General features: G+C 34.7%; 2 protein-coding genes across 15 annotated transcripts; both read left to right on the top strand.

The window, feature by feature from the left end:
- Nucleotides 1-217: 217 nt before the first annotated feature.
- On the top strand, nt 218-17,499 carry LOC146533867 (uncharacterized). Of its 14 annotated transcripts, none has more exons than XM_085194017.1 (17): nt 218-373; nt 978-1,157; nt 1,433-1,519; nt 2,288-2,463; nt 3,203-3,302; nt 4,177-4,393; nt 4,852-4,931; nt 5,513-5,743; nt 6,331-6,487; nt 6,882-7,083; nt 7,702-7,836; nt 8,642-8,715; nt 9,374-9,511; nt 10,031-10,138; nt 12,784-12,899; nt 13,125-13,358; nt 13,723-17,499. In XM_085194017.1, the coding sequence occupies exons 2-17, from the start codon at nt 1,116-1,118 to the stop codon at nt 13,951-13,953; spliced, it is 2,328 nt and encodes a 775-aa protein (XP_085050143.1). In that variant the 5' UTR covers nt 218-373; nt 978-1,115; the 3' UTR covers nt 13,954-17,499. The 14 variants fall into 14 exon arrangements, with proteins under 14 accessions (XP_085050143.1, XP_085050141.1, XP_085050147.1 ...); XM_085194015.1 differs by having other exon boundaries at nt 220-373; nt 895-1,157; XM_085194021.1 differs by having other exon boundaries at nt 231-407.
- Bet1 (blocked early in transport 1) lies at nt 16,569-17,499 on the top strand. Its single transcript, XM_085194026.1, has one exon. The coding sequence runs from the start codon at nt 16,569-16,571 to the stop codon at nt 16,905-16,907; it is 339 nt and encodes a 112-aa protein (XP_085050152.1). The 3' UTR covers nt 16,908-17,499.
- Nucleotides 17,500-18,860: the final 1,361 nt, after the last annotated feature.

Raw genomic sequence — 18,860 nt, 5'->3', positions numbered from 1 at the left:
AAGTTGACAACAGTTATTATTACATTATATATGGATAATCCTGGATACTGATATCGTAACTCGTAATTCTAACTTAAATGAAAAATTATAAACGTTATGAATATACATTATGGAACCATGTACTACTTTTTAGATTATAATGAGTATTAATAATATATTAATAAATTAATATCGTAATATTTTTAGGAATCATGAGAGTGAAATTTGGATTTTTATAATATAATCTGTCATATAACTATCTGTGCTAAATGGTTGAAATTTTGGAAACGGAAGAAAAGTTCAAGATAGCCATTTGCTTTATAACCAATTATTACGTTTAAAATCACAGTGAACGCCCAATCGCAAAATATATTATTATATAAATACATTTACAGTGATTAAAATTCTTAATTTTTATTTCGGTTTTGGTTATATTGTGTTTTCATCCATATTTAACTATTGATAAGTTCACTGATTGCGTCATGTAAACGTATAGATATAAAAAGTATCAGCAATTTCCAATGTGACGATATGATTTTTTACAGAAAATGTATATTTCTATACCCCGTTGATAACTTATCATCAAATACTAGTTTGTATATATGCCTTAACCTTTATGTTTGACAAGTTAACCTATTCCGCATTCTCGTCTTTATGCCTCAAAACTCGACACCATTTTTGTTTAAGCTTAACTTTATTTCAATAGAATGTCTTTTAATTTTCTCGTTTATTGTGGAGATCTGATTATTACATCATTACACAAATCCCAAGGAAAAATTATAACATTTAGCTTGATAAGGTTATGTTGATGTTTTGATTCCAGATGATAGATGTATTATAAAATTGTTGACAGGGATAGAACTTCCATTCTATGAACATAAATTCTTAAGTGATGATAAATAACTTAAATTTCAGCTAAAAAATACTTAAAGAAGCAATAGATAAAACATTCAAAATAGTTATTTATAATATTTTCAATGTTTTTTTTTTCAAAATAGTAAATGTTATCATTGAACAATAAACATGTGAAAGTTAAAGTGGCAATTATTACTATCTTTAATTTTATGGATTGGATATTTATTGACTGTTTACAATGGAAATAATTATTATATGGAATTAATTTAACACCTGATAAGATGGAAGGTGAGGAATTTCATCTTCAATGGGAAGATGTAAAGGTTAGTACAAGTTATATTGAGTTACTCTTCTAATTGTGTTATTTATACTACTATAAAATGATTTAGTATATATAAATTTTATATACATTTTTTTCCATTGACAAAACTTATTTCCTAAGAATTCTCAGTTTTCAATAAATTTAAGGTTTTTGGGTTGTATATAGATGTACAAATCATATAAAAAAATTGTTATTAAATCACACTCAATAGCTTACTCTTTATTTTTTATGTACAAAATGACTCTTCCTTTACAAAAGAATTAACATAAATTTTAGTTCAATATTTTTCAGCCAACCATAGTGGCAAGTGAGGAAGTTATATGTGGCCTTGAAAATGTTCACAGTGAAGAATATGGAAATATTGTAAGTTGAACTATTTTATAAATTATTCTCTCACTGTACTCATGAAATATTATAAATATTCAATTAATTTATTATTAAGGAAAACTATACTATATAGTACTTAGGTAGATTGTGAAAAATCAAAGAAGTTACTTAAGTTGATTTATATTCAAGGCTATCTTACAATATCTCTTAAATGTGCTAATTAATTTTATGAGATAAATTGTAACATTTTAATTTAATAATATTTATTAAGTAATTTTGTAGATGAGAACTTCTTTAGTGTTGTTTATTAAATTGAATACTCCTTGATAAAAAATATTATTTTTAATAGTACTCATAATTAAATTTGTTATTTACTTACACATTTACATTTGTATAAATACAGGCAATGGAAGTATGTTAATTTACTTATATTTTGACTTCAGATTTGTTCTTTAATTATGGCATACTGGGCAAATTTCAACTTTTGTTTAAAATAAACAGTGAACTGAATTTAATATCTTTAAATATCTTAGCTCAAACATTAAATTTCATCATTTGACAATAAATATGTAAAAATTAAAAAGTGGCAATTATTACTCTCTTAAATTTTATTGATTGGGTACAATTGGGACAAATTACTATGATAATAATAGTATTTTTTACTAATACTTACATTTAAGTTCGCCATTTACACTCCAGCCATCTGCTTATAGTCTTGCGACTGATTGCAGATTTAAATACTTAAAACAAAAAAAAAGCTTACGATTAAATTTATTATTCACTGACATGTTTATATAAATACAGACTACCGAAGAAATAATAGCTGATACTGACCAAATAGCTGCTGAGAATTTAGTTTACCTGTCTCAAGATGTAGTCAGTTACACAGAGAGTGCTGAATTAGCCGAAGATCCTAATGTTGAGTGTGTCACTGAAGAAGTTGTCACTGATGACTGGGTCATCTCCGGTGGGCAGGAAAGGTAATATTAAAATCTAGCAACCTAACTTAATCTTATTGATATATCCAAATGTTCAAATTATATACTTAAATTGTAACCTCTGTGTTATTCTGATGTATAAGCTAAATTATTATTAAGTTTCATCAACATCTGTTCATTACTTTTATGTGAAAGTTGAAAGAACAACCATCCATCCTCACAAGCTTAAATTTTTTAACATTTGTTAAATTAGTTGGATAGTAGGATGGTAACTCCATTAAAATTTCATTCCATAGTCCTACTTTACATTTTAAAATTTTGCATATTCCGGCTTATTAACTGGCCAATTAATTACCTGTTACTCATAAACCCTCCCTTCTTTTGATTGACCGATGGGACAGAACGCAACTACCTACATAAGCAATTATTGTGGTTTCAAGAGCCGCTGTGGCGCAGCTACACAAGGGTGTGACTGTAACGCGATGGTTATGGTTATTCGATCCCCACTCAAAGAAGTGAAATATAAAGATTCGGACTCTGAGAAATGAATTAGTTTAATTTTATACACTGATAGACACAGTGCAGCATTATAATTTAAAATTAAGCTTGTCACAAAAATGGTTAAAAAACCAATGAAATATAGATTTTAAATAAAAAAATATTAACTACGCTTAATAGGGCTTATATTTCAATAGCAAAAAAAGTCGTATGTGTGTCATATTAAAAATATTTGTAACAAAATTTTAAAAAGTATATTTTTATAATAAGTGATTGCATGCAGTTTTCCTTTTAGAGTGGAAGTGCCTATGGAACACTTAGCAAATCCCATCCAAGATGTTAAAGAAGAAAATGATATTGATGTTCCTTTACCAACTGATCAAGTAAGAGTAATTTATTTTGAGAAAAATTTAACTACTAAATAATAAATAATAACTTAAAATTGATTAAATTATGTTATTAACGACTATATTAAATAAAGACTATAATAAGTAGACTCTTATTTAACAATATTACTGTTGACTATTGTGAGCAGTTTTGAACTATCAAGTTGCTTAAAAATTTCAGCAGTAACAATCTTATAGAAATACACTAATGTCGAGCAGGTGGTCAGGTTCATGTTTAGTATAGTTTATCATTTGAGGCCAATCGTGGCGCATGGACACAGTGTGATTGTTAACGCGACTGGTTGTGAGTTCGATCCCTACTCGAAGAATAGGAAGTTTTTATTTAAATTTATATTTCCATTTCTTCATGTGGAGTTCCACTAATCAACATCCAATGCTTTCAGAAATCGGCGGGAAGTGGGGAACAGAGTATTAACATTAGGCTCCCTCTGCCTACCCTGCTGTATGCGGGATATAGCTGATTTATTTTTTGATTTGATTTTATATTTTATCATTAAGCTAGTGCAATATGGCATGGTGGTGCCACTGCTGTTACTGACGGTTTAACAAGACAGTGGCACTCTTGTTATTTTGTTTAAAATTAATAATAATTGTTTAAAATATTTTATCATCAGAGAAACGAAATAATTCTATATAGTACAATCAATATGTTGTGGTCCCCCTGAAGTTTGCTGTAGATGACTTTTTATTATTCTTCTGCCAAGTGTTCAAAACTTCAGGGCACTTAACCTCGGGGCGGCCATTACACGTAGACCATACTATAAATTTGTTGTGATAAATCTGTTATTCTATAACTGCTTCAATAAATAATCCTACAACACAAAAATTAATAAATAAACATGTAATCCAGGACGAGTACACGGCAATGCGTCCATGGCCGTGCGACTTCTGCTCACGTCGGTTCCGCAAGAAGGCGGCCCTCATGAACCACATGGTGGCGCACCAGAACGACCGCCCGCACGCCTGCAACCTGTGCGGCGTGCGCTACGTGCGCAAATGCGACCTCATGGCGCACCTCAAGGTGCATGCCTACGTGCCGGACCCCGAGCCTGGTGACTACCAACCAGGTATATTACAGTGGTCAGACGGACATACCATATCAGAAAGTTTAGACGTTTCTAGACAATCCTCTTATCTTTTTTGTCTTGATTTTCATTCTTCTATCAGGATAAGATTGTTAAATTTTTTCATTTATTTTATTGAACAAGAAATCTTCTTGTAAGAAACATCTAGTTCTGTTGGCTTGGCTTTAGGAAAAATCCATGAATTACATTAAACAAATTTCAATTAGATTAGTTCCATACAATTTTTAGACTTGTCCTGTCCCTGTCCTTATCATAGATGGTCATATTTCAAATTTTTAGACCTAGAAATTATTGAAATAATAAAGTTTGTTTCATTCAAGTAACGTTTTTTTTTTCGAAAAAAACTTCATGTCTCTCAGGGGACATCTTCCCATATTACAGTATAGCCTACAGTTTTAGGTTGTGTGTTGAACTGAGCTAATATATTTTTTTTTTTGCAGAAGATGAACGAGCACATACTCCAATAGTCAAAATAAAGAAAAAACGAGGTAGACGGAAAAAGAATCCTGAACCTGTTGAGGTAAACCTGTTGAGGATGATCATTTGATCAATTTACTTGGACATCCAAAATAAACATTTGTGGCAAATATGTGCATTGTAATAATAATAGAGCACACGCACTTTTAAGAGTATTTCAATTCTATCCTAGGGTCCAAATAAATTAATATGTTATATGAAATATATATTTTTTTTTCAATTAATTAGAGCCACAAAAATACTATTACAATTAACTCTTAAGTTTTACAAGCAAATACAAATACACTAATTTTGGTAAATAACATAACTACTACTTCTACTTATCAGTTAGATCAGTATCTGATCAGTCTGTCTTTTTGTTAACAACATCATATGTCCTTATATAATGGTGGCTGATGTTTTCTCATATAGAAAATTACAGAATAAAATTTTGTTGCTTTGGTTCATAACCAAAATGTACATTTTAAACTTGCTTATTGCTAAACTTTACAATAATGTGGACCCGCCGTATTCTGACGGCCGTAATCACGTTTATCGATTAATTGCGGGTCCACTATTGTTTGTAAGATATTTTTCTCTTATATGTAGGTATAATAAAATACTTAATCATAAATGCATGTTTAGAACGGTGTATGGGAGCACATGACGTCAGCGCGCACACAGCAGTGGTCGCGGCGGACGCGCACTCCGCCCAAGCCGCCGCCCACACCGCCCTCGCCGCCCTCTCCCTCGCTGTCGCCCTCGCCACCCTCGCCGCCCTCGCCACCGCCCCCCGCCGACCCCTCGCGCCCTTTCGTGTGCCGCCACTGTGGTATTGGCTTTGCGAGAGAGAAGGCCCTTCAGTCACACTCTAGGGTAAGTGTCTATCTTCATATTATATACTTTCGATATATCTTCCACAACCAGCTATAATTTTATCATATGTATAGATGATGATAAAAATGAGAGTTTTATCAAATTGTGTAGTGGTGTTATACTTACTATAAGTAGCGCAAATAATATTTGCGTAAGTACTACTATATTAATTTAATTAATCAATTCACTCAAAACTCTGATTAGACTTATTGGTCTATGTTATGATGTTGAAAAGATTAAAGCAATATGTATAATTTGTCTTTTAATAAAAGAGAATGTTAAATTTGAAAATATATAATATCAAGTTATTCTCTTATTCGGAAAATGTTTTTCTTGATTAGACAATCTTGTTATAAACGAAATATTCATCAAATGGCACAGCAACCAACTCTAAATGCGATCGTGTAAGTTTGATACTTACTCGGAGGAATGAATTATTACATTTATATACGCTCTAAAACTAGTCTACTACTACTAGCTAGTTCCTTCTGCGTACCCAAACTGCGTACCTAAATGCGAGATACAGTGTAAAACTGAGAAGAAAAACAATAACTATAAAAAAATGAAATATTTTTCCATAATAACAGGTACACGGCGGCGATTCCCCTGTGGAGTGCGGCGAGTGTGGTGAGCTTTGCTGGTCGCGCGAGGGGCTGCGCGCGCACGCAGCCGCGCGCCACCCGCACGTACGCGCACCCGTGCCAGCGCCCAAACGCGAGCCCAGCTACGACGATTGCAACTCCGGTATAAAATCTATTGTTAACGCATTCTTACTTAAACAGATTCTTTTAAAATAAAGGCATTAGGAATGAAAGTATAAAACAACATTATATTACTTTACTAACCAAAAAAAGATAAACTTGGGTTTATTATTTTTTGTTTGGTATGATTTGGAAAAAAGGTAATTGGATTACAAAACTTATCATTATATTCCTTAAAACTATAATATCCATAACTGAAGTTACCCGTCATTAATGGATAATCTGAAATAATTTTACATCTGAGACTTATCAGTTAGGATACTTACGTCTTTAATAGTATCCTTATTGTGGCTTGAGGCCTGAACTGATTATAAGTCCCATAGTTGTGGATTCGATTCCCTTACTAAAAATATTTTAAATGTGGTCTTTATCAAAAGGTGACGATATGGACTACCGTCTGTCACCCCTCGCGAACAGCGGAAGCGAGCAAGGCGAAAGCGAAGTGAGAGTACGTGGCCGCGAGCGACCGGAGCGAATCGATCGAGCTGATGTACGCGGCCCCGAGTTGTTCTGTGGGGACTGTGGTGTCGCTTTTCAACGAGCTGACTTGCTACGTCGGCATGTTGCTGCTGCGCATAGGTAACGACTATTTCATTGTTTATTTATCTGTATATTTATGTAAAAGGACATGTTCCCACTGACTGAGGTAAGACGCACGCACAGCCGTAACCGCTGATGATAGAAACGTGAAATTTGGACAGATGTTTATTTTCATAACGTGGGCACCCACTAAGAAGGGATGTTCAAAAGTTTTAACCATGAAGGGGTGAAATAGGAGTTGAAAGTTTGTATGGATTTTTTAAATTGGCACCGATTATTATAAAATTTAAAAGACAGACTCCAAAAAACGTTTCACTGAACACGTGTTTCACGGTTTATTAGAATTCCCCCCTAAACTGAAAATAATTTCATAAACCTATTTAATAAATATTCGTTTAGTTCAATATCGGTTGGCCATTTTATTAATAAAACCTTGATATCAGTTTATTAATAAAACTTTGATATGAATTTTAAAAAAACTATTTTATGAACTAGAAGTAGCATATCTGTTTGCTTATAATATGATGAATTGAAAAAAAAATCATAAAATGTCCAGAAAAAAGGAAGGCTAATGTTTTGACCAACTTCAAATCTATAATGTCATCAATCTAAGTTGCAGCCCTAGCTTGTCTTATACGAGATACGTTCCGCTTCCAGCTACAAGCGTCACGACAGCACGAGCAGCACGTGGGAGCAAGAGCACACGTGTGACGTGTGCGGTGAGAGCTGCCCCGACGCGCTACAGCTGCTGGCGCACGCCGAGCGGCACGCCGAGAGGCCGCGCGCCTCCAGGTACTACACTGTCCTCTTATTCACTCTATTTGTATGACTATTTAATCATTCTTTTTTTTTATTTACTTTAATTATACCGCTTACTTTAACATGTCTTTATTTTGAATCATTTCCTCTTCTAAAATTTGAATTCATAACCATCGCATGTACTACTTTAAAAATAATAGATTTGTCATTGAATCAATTTTAAAATCAATATTATTTATATTGTTTAAAAATAATAAGTAGCTTATGTAATGTGCACGCGTGCGTGGTAATGGCGAAAGCGTCTGCGCTCCTTTTACGGGAGCAGCATATAGGGTAAAATATTTGAAACCCGTGCCTAAAAAAAATTTTCAAGATGCGTTGTAACAACTTAGATGTAGGATATTTTTTTCATTTTACGATTTTTATCCATACTATATTATTGATGACGCAGTTGCGAATAGATACTAATAACGCAAACACTTACTACTACTAAACGTTGCCGATATGCCTAACATACCTGAACGAAAAAGGGATATCTCTTGTTCTATTTTACGCAATTATCTATTTTCTATAATAAATCTAAACAACGTTCAACTTCACTGCCATAACCTACGACTAGATTTGAGAGGTTTATGCCAGTTTACATCATTTTTACGAAATGGCGTTTTATTTTACAAAGATAATTTTATTATTTATTTTGTTTAAAAAAACCACTTATTTTTGACAAAATCTCCTTTGTATTAATCGTATTAGACTTTAATACAGTAGTTAAAACTATGATTTCTTTTAAAGTAGTGAAAATAAAATTCTCTGAATATGAATATCTATATCGTTTCAGACTAAAAAGAATGGGTCGGGGTAAAAATAATACATCATCAAACAGTTCTCGACAGTTTCCATGCAGAGAGTGTGGTAAGTAAAGTAAAAAAAGCAGCTTTACGTAATTTTCTTTTATAGCAGAATAGGTAGAGGGAACGTAGTGTGAGACACTCCATTCTCTGCCGCGCAACGCATGACGTTGTGTTGTAAACGCACAACGCTGTACTTTGTCTACCAGAGCGGCGATATAAAAATCATTTGAGTATCATTATTCGTATTCTAGTGGGATCGAACCCATTACCATCGCGTTTTCAGTCAGACGCTGTCCCATTGACCCACGACAATAAGTAAATAATGTGCTACTCATAAGTTGATTCCCTGTTAAACTTTATAGCTTAATTTTAACATAAATAAGAGAACTTTCTATTATGTATAATTGTGTAGATAAAAATTGTAACTCAATATTTTATTTATTTTATTATTTTCTTAATATTACGTTGCTATGACTTTTCTAAGATATTAAATACCTATTATGCTGGCATTTTTTAAAATAAACGAGTGATAATTTTAACATTGTATTTAGTACTTAGTGCTATAGATTACCGTCAAGTACAGTACGGCTGACGAATCGTGGCCGCCATTCTGTTGACTTTCTGAGCATTTGTGAATTTTTTCCTCAGGAAGAAAATAAACAAACCATACTATAGAAGTAGTTTGAGTTATTATTTTCTAACATACAATATGATTTCAGGAAAAGTATTCGGTTCGCGTAGTTCACAACAGATCCACGTCCGTATCCACACCGGGGAGCGCCCCTACGCTTGCCGTTTCTGCTGGAAGGCCTTCGCTGACGGCGGCACGCTGAGGAAACATGAAAGGATACACACTGGTAGGTGGAACTTTTTATGTTTTATATGTTAGTACGTAGTAGTTGAGGGACAACTAAACAGATACTCCATTCCCCAGCTAAATAGCCCTCAGAAGATTTCCTTTTTAAAACACTGGATTGTTGTATTACTAATTGTAACTCCGTACTCCATAAACAGTATGGCTTGGGCACATCAAACGAATGATTGATGAAAGAATGACAAAAAAGATTTATGACGAAAAAGTGGGCAGTAAGCGAGGTAGAGGAACCTGAAGGACCTCGGTCGACGGTTCGGATCCCCCGAAGGGCATGTATGAAGAGGTTGATGACAGTGGACTAGGCGGAAGAGGTATGTAGAGACCGTAACGTTTGGCGCTCCGTTCTCTGACTACCTCGCTAGGGATTAAGCGTGAAGCTATGTATGTATGTAGTTATATATTTTTTTTGTGTGTAATATACAGTGTGAAACTGCTTTTTTATTTACTTAATATATTAAAATATCTTCTAAAAGATAATTAATTCCAACATACATTTTGACAGGTGAAAAACCATACGCATGCGCAGTATGTCCTCGTGCGTTCAACCAGCGCGTGGTGCTCCGCGAGCACGTGCGCTCCCACCACTCCGCGCCTGATCGACGTGCTAATGGTTACTATATATACTATTGATTTTTTATTTTCTATATTAATTATTAATACTGTCATAGCGCAATGGCACAGCTGACAGGCGGCAACCGTTGCGGTTGTGGGTTCGATATAACATATTACATTTGATATGCCATTTCGAAGTAAATAAGTTATAACCAAGTTCCTACTTGGGGGGAATGAGTTATTTTCGTTTTATTGCTCTGGTGACAAGACAAAGCGCTACCTGTTGATTAATGGCACTCAAGTCCTCATATATATCGCGATCGAGATTAAGCGGTATGGGAGGAACAGAGTGTCTGTGTTATATATTTTAGTATATACAAAATTTTAAGTTGATACGAAGATTACTATACCCTATTCAAGGAAAGCTGTGAGGCAAAAGGTAAACAAATCAGAAAAAGTTACTTTATAGGTCACAATCGATAGAGTTATTTTTTTTTATAAAAATAAGTATTGCTGATAGCACTGTAAATAATCATATTGAATGAAATCTATAGAACTTATTAACTCTTACAGACTTGATATAAATCGAATATTATAAATGCATTAAATTATTTCCTGTATATTTTTTTATTAAAGTTTACATGGACAAACACCCAAAAGGCACATTAATTCCAATCTTCAAACTTTGGTTCATTGACTTGACTGAACCTTAACCAAGTTATGCTTGCCCTTTTCTTTGCCAAAATAATTTCTTAGACAAGTTGTGAACTGAGAATTACTTCAGAAAAAGACGATTTCCTATTGTTTTTGAGTTTTTGGCTTGTGCATACTCTCAGAAGCCCGGGACACCCGGGGAGGGAATTACAATGAGGCAGCACGTTTAGCTGAAGTCGGTATCCACCACGTCGTCGATCGCATTATAGCCCTGGGCCTGAGGATTTCCAGTGTAAAAGAAGCTCTGCTTTTTCATGGACCACGCAAGGGGCCTCCCCGTGGAGCCACTCTACGTATACGGGGCAGAATGTGGAAATTCGAGGTCAGATGAAATATCTGGGTCTGGATAGTCGATGGTCGTTTGCTTCACACTTCGCTCAGCCTGTGCTGAAGCTTGTGAACACCGCCGGGGCCCTCGGTAGGCCATTACCTAACGTGGAGGACCTGATGCCACATGCCGACAGCTTTATGTTGGCGTGTTGAGGTCTATGGCTCTATACGGTGCTCCTGTGTGGGCTGAATCTCTTACCGCTCGCAACAGGAACCAATTGTGAAAAGCGCAGCGGGTCATAGCGGTAAGAGCTATTCGGGGTTACCGTACGGTGTCATGGACGGCGGCTACTCTCCTGGCGGGCGATCCTCCTTGGGAGTTACAGGCGGAGGTGCTGGCAAGAGTTCACACATTCCGTATAACTGAGCGGTCGCAAGGTGAACGACCATCGACAGAGGATATCGTGCGGATCAGGAGAAGAACCGATGAAGCCCTGATGCGGCGATGGGAGGTGGACTTGAGGTCTCCGGCGGCAGGTTTGGTGACGGTGGAAGCTGTCCGCCTCCACTTTAAACGCTGGATCCAAAGAAACTTTGAGATTTTGACGTTCCGACTGGTGCAGGTACTAACAGGGCACGGTTGCTTTGTTAAATACCTGCACCAGATTGCACGTCGGGAGGTATCACCAACGTGTTACGAATGCAATGCACCGGTGGATTCGGCGCATCACACACTGGCCGAATACCCTGCTTGGGCCCCACAGCGCCATGTGTTGATGGGTGTAGTAGGTAGGGATCTCTCACTGTCAAGTGTGGTGGGGGTCGTGCTAGATAGTGAGAGGCACTGGTCTACCATGGTCTCCTTTTGCGATTCTGTGATGGCACTAAAGGAGGCCGCGGAGCGGGTGCGGCGAGTCCAGCGTAAATGCAGGCCCGCTCCTTCGTCGTACGCTAGGGAATAGGAGAAGGCAGTACGTTCATCTCCAACTCCCCTTACCCTAGAGAGTCACCAAGAAGATAACAGTGGTCCGCTACAGGCGGGCTTTCCACCGAGTCGCCGTAGTGGAATGCGTGAGCGATCCTGCCGCGTCTTGCTTAGGTGGGTAGGTCTCGCTGAGGTTAAGTGGGTAGTATTGGGTTCATTCTCTGGTGAGCCCCACAGTACCGCTCTGTCGGTCTGCATTGTATGTGTGTGTGCATGTAAACTGCATTTCCCAGCGTTAAAAAAATAATAATAAATACTCTCAGAAGAAAAATGGAAATATATATTAACAGTTGATTTTGACATGTAAATAAGCATATGCAGAAATTATATTCTATTCATTTGGACTTGACACCAAATATAAACAAACAAAACAAAACTAATTCTCAGTCTGTATTTCAAAAATCTTTTTCAACATTTTTTACCAACTAACTAAATGGTTTATATGTGGTTATTGTATATACTTTTAAGATATTATTACTTGCAGTTTAAAATAAAAATATTTTTCCTTCTTTTTTTCCGCTGAAGTCTCTAGGGATTGCGTGTTGAGTGGCAGAACTCAACGCAGCGCTTTGCCTCGTTACTAGAGCGCCAGTCGTAGCATCAAGTGTGTGTCACTGTGAACGCAAGAGGTTATGAGCTCGATTCCCACTCGAGGAAATGAAATATTTAATTTAAAAAGTGTTTGCAAGATTTTTTTAATGACCTTCATATTTTACAATTTTTTATAATTTTAGGTGGATACCAATATTGCTGCGTAGTTTGTGGGCGGCCAATGCACTCTAGTGCAGAATTAGTTCAACATCTTATACAGCATTGTGATGAAAACACAGCTTTGAAAAGGCAACCCCAGGTAAAATTTGTATTAATAATAGTTTTATTTGTCATATTGCGTTTATTAAAATCTATTATTATAGAATAAACTAAAACATATGACACATAACATAAAGATACATTTATTTAATTATTACTTGAATATTTTCTGAAATATATTACATTTTAAATTAATTTTATTATGCAAATATATTATTGTAATAATCGTAGTACATAATAAATTCATAAAAAAATATAAAAACAGAGTGGACCACGGAAGTATAAACGTCGACGAAAAATAAAATCCGAAGAGTCACCGGCGCGTCGCGAGTGGGAGGCGCCCTCGCCCTCCCCTGCCCGCTCCCCGTCCCCTGCGCCCTCTCCGCCTGCCTCCCCCGTGCCGCCTCGTCGCGCCACGCGCCGCCGTCGCCGCGCGCCCCCGCCCGCACCGCGCCCCAAGATGATACACACTGAGGAGCCGAGGCCGAGGACTAAACAGGTAACACTATATAATAAGTCATTATTGACTTGATTTGCATCAATCATTAGCAGTCCGTAAATGTGATGATGGTGGTCGTGGCCGTGGTCGTGTATGTTTGACTGTGACTTGTATCATGTTTCAATATTTCGATTTCACAATTACGTAATCTTTACTTTTTCGAGTTGTCATTAGCTACATCTTTTTTACTTTTGATACTATGCTTAAAAATATATATCTACGTAATTTTCTCTACGTGATTCACTTAATATTATTTGAATAACTATTAGAATTATACTACTTTGCTTATATTTTATTTGGAGTGATATTTTTGGTGGGAAATTATGTATTTATTTTTTTCACCTTTAAAATGTTGATATTTTAGGTACGAAGTCGAAGACCTCCAAGGCGGCCAGCAGACGACCTACGAGCTATCGGCCCCCGCTCGCCCACGCCTCCACAGCAAACTCCACCAACAAATTTCTCCCCTTCTCCGCCCTCTCCCAATCCCTCCTCCCCCACCGGTCAGGACGAGGGGCCGTTTAGGTGCGCCATGTGCTCGCAAGAGTTCCCCCAGCTGGACGCGCTACTTCTCCACGTACCAGTGCATATATGACGATATGAAACTAGGAGCTCGAAACCTACTCGTGCTTAATTCACGACTTGTTATGTACACCTGTACAGTGTCAATTATCCGGACGTCATTTAACGGGACGGCCGCTTATCCGACTGCTTAGTCGGTCCAAGTGGCAGGTCCTTCACGTGCCTCGATTTGAAAACAAAACGACGTTATTATCATTTTTGAAAACAAAACAACGTTATTCAAAAAATATAACAACGTTATTATAATTTTCACTTCTGTGTGGAAGGTATGATTAGAATATTGCTAAGTCAATACATCTCTATTTTCCGAACACTTATGTCCGGCAATTAGTTCGGATAATCGACGCTCTACTGTATTCTATGTTGTATTATGTACATATAAAATATTATATCGTCGCCGAACTAATTTCTTCGTAGATGCCGCGATGCTGTTTCATTTGAACTCATAGGAATACCTAAAACATATTACAATGTTATGTATACTATCACTATCACAACCCTAAAACTATTAGTATATTGTTTTATTTTTTAATTAGCGCTACATTGGTGACATAATTTGGAGCTCATGCAATGGGATGTTGTATCGCGGCTTATAAGACTGAACCGCCTAGTGATATAATATGGATCCCGGATGGTACTTTTAGTGAATGCTTAGCCGTTATCACTGTATTCATTTGCACGATGACATATTTATTATATCGAATTCTTGCTAAAAATTAATGTTGTGTAGCATCTTGTCTCTTATCTTGTCGAACACAACATTTGTGTCAACCATTTGTATATATTCATGTCCTTTAATGTTTTTCAACTGGAATCTCCCTAAGATGGGCGGCCCCGTGCATCATTCCTAATAGCGTTAGTTGAACTACCGTGGGCCTTGCAGCCAAAGATTTAGTATGTATTTATTGTTCACACTTTTTCTATCCATACATTAAACATTTAATATGAATCTATATAAATCATAAATCAATGTATTTATTTTTTATATATTATGTACTAAAAATGTAAAATATTCACTTTTTCTTTTAATTAAAATAGATTTGACTTATGGTAAGATTAATTATATTCAATTTCATCATGTATTTCTTTTATGGTGATTGTACTTGAAAAGTCTATCTGCTTATTGTTCAGACTGTATAGTATATAATTATTTAAGACAGGTGTCAATTGCCTTAGTTAATACTGTACATACTTGTATTATAACATTAATAAAATATATTATTTTTTTTTAAATATAATTTTATTGAAATAAGTGATCCTATTAATATTTTAACATTAATATTTTTAATTTTTTTACTGTTACCAGTACCAGTTTATGTTATTTCCTGGATCTAAATCGGAGAATACAAGTTTTGATATATATTTTTTTATTTTAAGAGCATATTGAAAAAATATATAAAAATTATTTTACTTACATAAATACATAAAAGATAGTATAGACAATCTTATGTAAAACTGAACTTACAAATATAAAAATAGGTAATCACAATACATAAAAATAGATGATAAGACAAATAAATATAGTTAATTATGACATTCTTTATATTTATTTTTGTTTTGCATTTGTGCAAAGATATGTGGATACTTTCTAATGAAACAAAATACGAATTATATTTGATACACGTCCATTAGCGGTGACTAATCGGTTAGCTTATTATGTTGGCGAGTGTGTCATATTTTATGACAAATTGTGAGAATAAAAACTTTTTTTATTGCGTAGTATACTATATTTAAAGTCTGAAATATTGTAAAAATTAAACACATGTCCCTATTGATCTCATTTTACGGTGAGCCATTCTTCCATTTTTTTTTCATTTCTTTTATAGAAAAAGACAAGGCAAACGAACGTACGGGTCTTCTGATGGTAAGTGATCACCGCCCCCCACGCCCCCTTGTAACACCAGAGGAGCTACAGGTGTGTTGCCGGCCTTTAAGATGGAGATAGACGCGCTGTTTGAAGGTACCCAGGTCGATACTACCTGGAAACACTGCCGCAGATAGGCCATTCCACAGTTCCGCGGCGCGTGGAAGAAAATTCCTAAGAAACCGCACAGTAGTGGAGGGCCATGAATTCAGATGGTGTGGATGGTACTTGAGTTTGTGACGTACTGTGCAGTTAGAAAATTCGGCGACAAGTCACAGGACAAACAGTTCGCCAGAACACTCCCCATGATAAATGCGGTGGAGATCGCACAGCGAGGAGACTGCCGACCTCATATGGAGTACTATTCCTCCTGGATCCTACACAGGGCCAATCGGTGTGAGCCAAAAAAATTACGACATATAAAATCATTTTAAATACAATTTATTTATATCCTAAAAAATTTTAACAAGTCTTATTTGTTATGGTAACAATTTAATGATCCGCCAATTATGAACGTCATAAATGTCATTTGTCAATTTCAACTGTGACATTTACTAGCAGCTGACTGCTGATGTGTTTATTTCTCCGTCACACAAGTATATTGAATACAAAGTTTACATAAAGTTAATCACGAATAACAAGAAAATATTAAATAATTATAAATATAATAAAATTGTGAAAGTCGATATTTCTCGGCTTCTGAAGCAAATTTTATACTATCAATATAATTACGTGTCAAGACGGCGGGACGAGGTAATACCAATATGAGGCGAGCTCGAGAAGGCTATCAGTACCAGCCCATACCAAGGGCTCCTACAGATGATGTCTTAGAACATGAAAATGAACGAATGGCTCAGGATCTAAGTGGAAAAATTAACACTTTAAAACATATGTCAATAGAAATTGGAAATGAAGTTCGTCTCCAAGATCAAATATTAAGAGGATTAGACGATGACGTTGATAGGAGTTCAGGATTTCTTGGGAAAACAATGGGAAGAGTTCTTAAATTAGGCAAAGGAAATCACAACTATTACATTTTTTACTTATTCTTGTTTTCAATATTTGTGTTTTTCCTGCTGTATATTGTATTGAAGTTTAGATAAAAAACCTTTTTTTTACATCAATTTATCAATTTGATATGTCAACAATTAGTAAAGCCTATTATTTAAAAAAATGTAATGTAATTAATTGAATAGAAAAACAACATATTACTTCAATAACTTTATTTTAACACTTTGGCCATCAAATTGAAGCAGGGTGATGTCATATTGCCTGCATTTTTATTCAGCATCTTATTATTAATTATCTCTGTGCACTGCTATATTATAGTGACTCCACCAAAAATGTATAATTGTCCAAAAAAGGTAAACTTTCTCTTTTAGATAATTACTCAAATGCACTTTTACATAATTTCATTTGTTAATTTTTTCTTTTGGACCCTTGGATAAACAGTTTTTTTTTCTTCATGCTGTATTCCACATATCGACAGAGGGAAGTTTATGTTAGGTCCATTATATTTGGTCATCAAAACATGGTATCATCTAGAACATCAATATCAGTCAAAATAAAATCTATCAAATGACTGTTAGACATTTAGATGTATAATTAAGAAACTTCTATATCTTGTAATTAAAATATCAATCCTTATTTATAATACTTGACAAATATTTAACAATAAATGGTGATGTTAATTTATTTTCCTGGTTATTTCTTTTTCAATAAACTTTTTAACTATATATTTCTTCCAAAAAAGTACATATATCTTCACCTAATATTGCTTTTGGTGCAGAAATATATAAATTGCAAGTTGTTTTTAAAATTTTAGAGCAACTTTTGAGTGTATCAATTAAAAAAGCAATAATTGCACAGGTGTTTGAAACTTTGTCTTTGTGGCAATAATCAGTTAGACTGTCAAGAACTATTGTAGATGGAATATGTTGCCAATTTGGTAGAGTTACAAGACTTTCTAAGAGTGATTTTAGAGAAGGTGCATAAATAAAAGTAATCATTTTGATATAATGCCTGTCAATCTGATTAACATCTTGAGACAACTGTGGCAATTCATTCAACCCTTCTGGTAGTATATACAAAACTCTCCCATTTTTTGCAGAAAATAAAGTTTTATTAAACAATATTCTGCGGTTTTGTAAAATGTTCTCAAAATTAAATTCACATACAACTTTTGCTTCTGCCATTTGTGTACTAAATTTGAAAAATATATTTTGGAAAGTCAAAATCTAACTTAAATCTCATATTTAAGTTAAATATTTAGAGGTATTTATCACTCTGTTTTATTATGTTTTGCAATAGCATATTTAAAGTTTCATACAAGAGAAATTCAGAAACTACCACGTCATTAAACAGTATGGAAAGAAAAACTTACAAAAGAAAATAATTACAAAGTTACAAACGCGTCAACTTAACGATATCAAAAGTGACAATAAAGATAATCAAAATGACATGACGACCATCATGTGTCAGTCCTAATGTCACGACCACAGAACACATTTACTCACGCCTGGTCACGACGTCTGAACTTGACCCATCATAGTATAAATAAGTAACTTATTTTTACATACTGTGTAATATATTCCTGTTGTTTTAAGTCCTTTTAAAAGGAAAGTAGTGTTTAGCTCTAAAGTTTACTTAATCAAATTTTAAGTCTCATATGGTATTGGATTTTTCAAAATCTTTTTCAAATCTGTTGATTATAAAAATAATCTTGCAATGTAATTCGAGACAGAAATTATATAAAATTTGCTAACTGTTTGTAAAAAAAATCTTGTTTTAATTTTATCGTAATGTATAAAAAATATCTACTAAGAAACGATTGAAATTTACACGTGTTATTGCAAAGTATACTAATAGAGACATAATTATATGATTATCAAAGAAATTTACGGTGAATATAGAAACTAAACTAAAAAACAGGTTCACAAACTCTGACTTATGTAATATGAATTGAAAATACGTGGTTAGGGTCAATTTTTACATGTATAATAATTCATAATGAAATTGCTAATTTAAATTTTACAAAAAATTGATTTCTATATGAT

Source organism: Heliconius melpomene, chromosome 12 (genome assembly GCF_056956725.1).
Source record: "Heliconius melpomene rosina isolate 202511_hmr_F chromosome 12, ASM5695672v1, whole genome shotgun sequence".
Taxonomy (NCBI): Eukaryota; Metazoa; Arthropoda; class Insecta; order Lepidoptera; family Nymphalidae; genus Heliconius; species Heliconius melpomene.
This window is presented reverse-complemented; position numbering and strand designations above follow the sequence as displayed.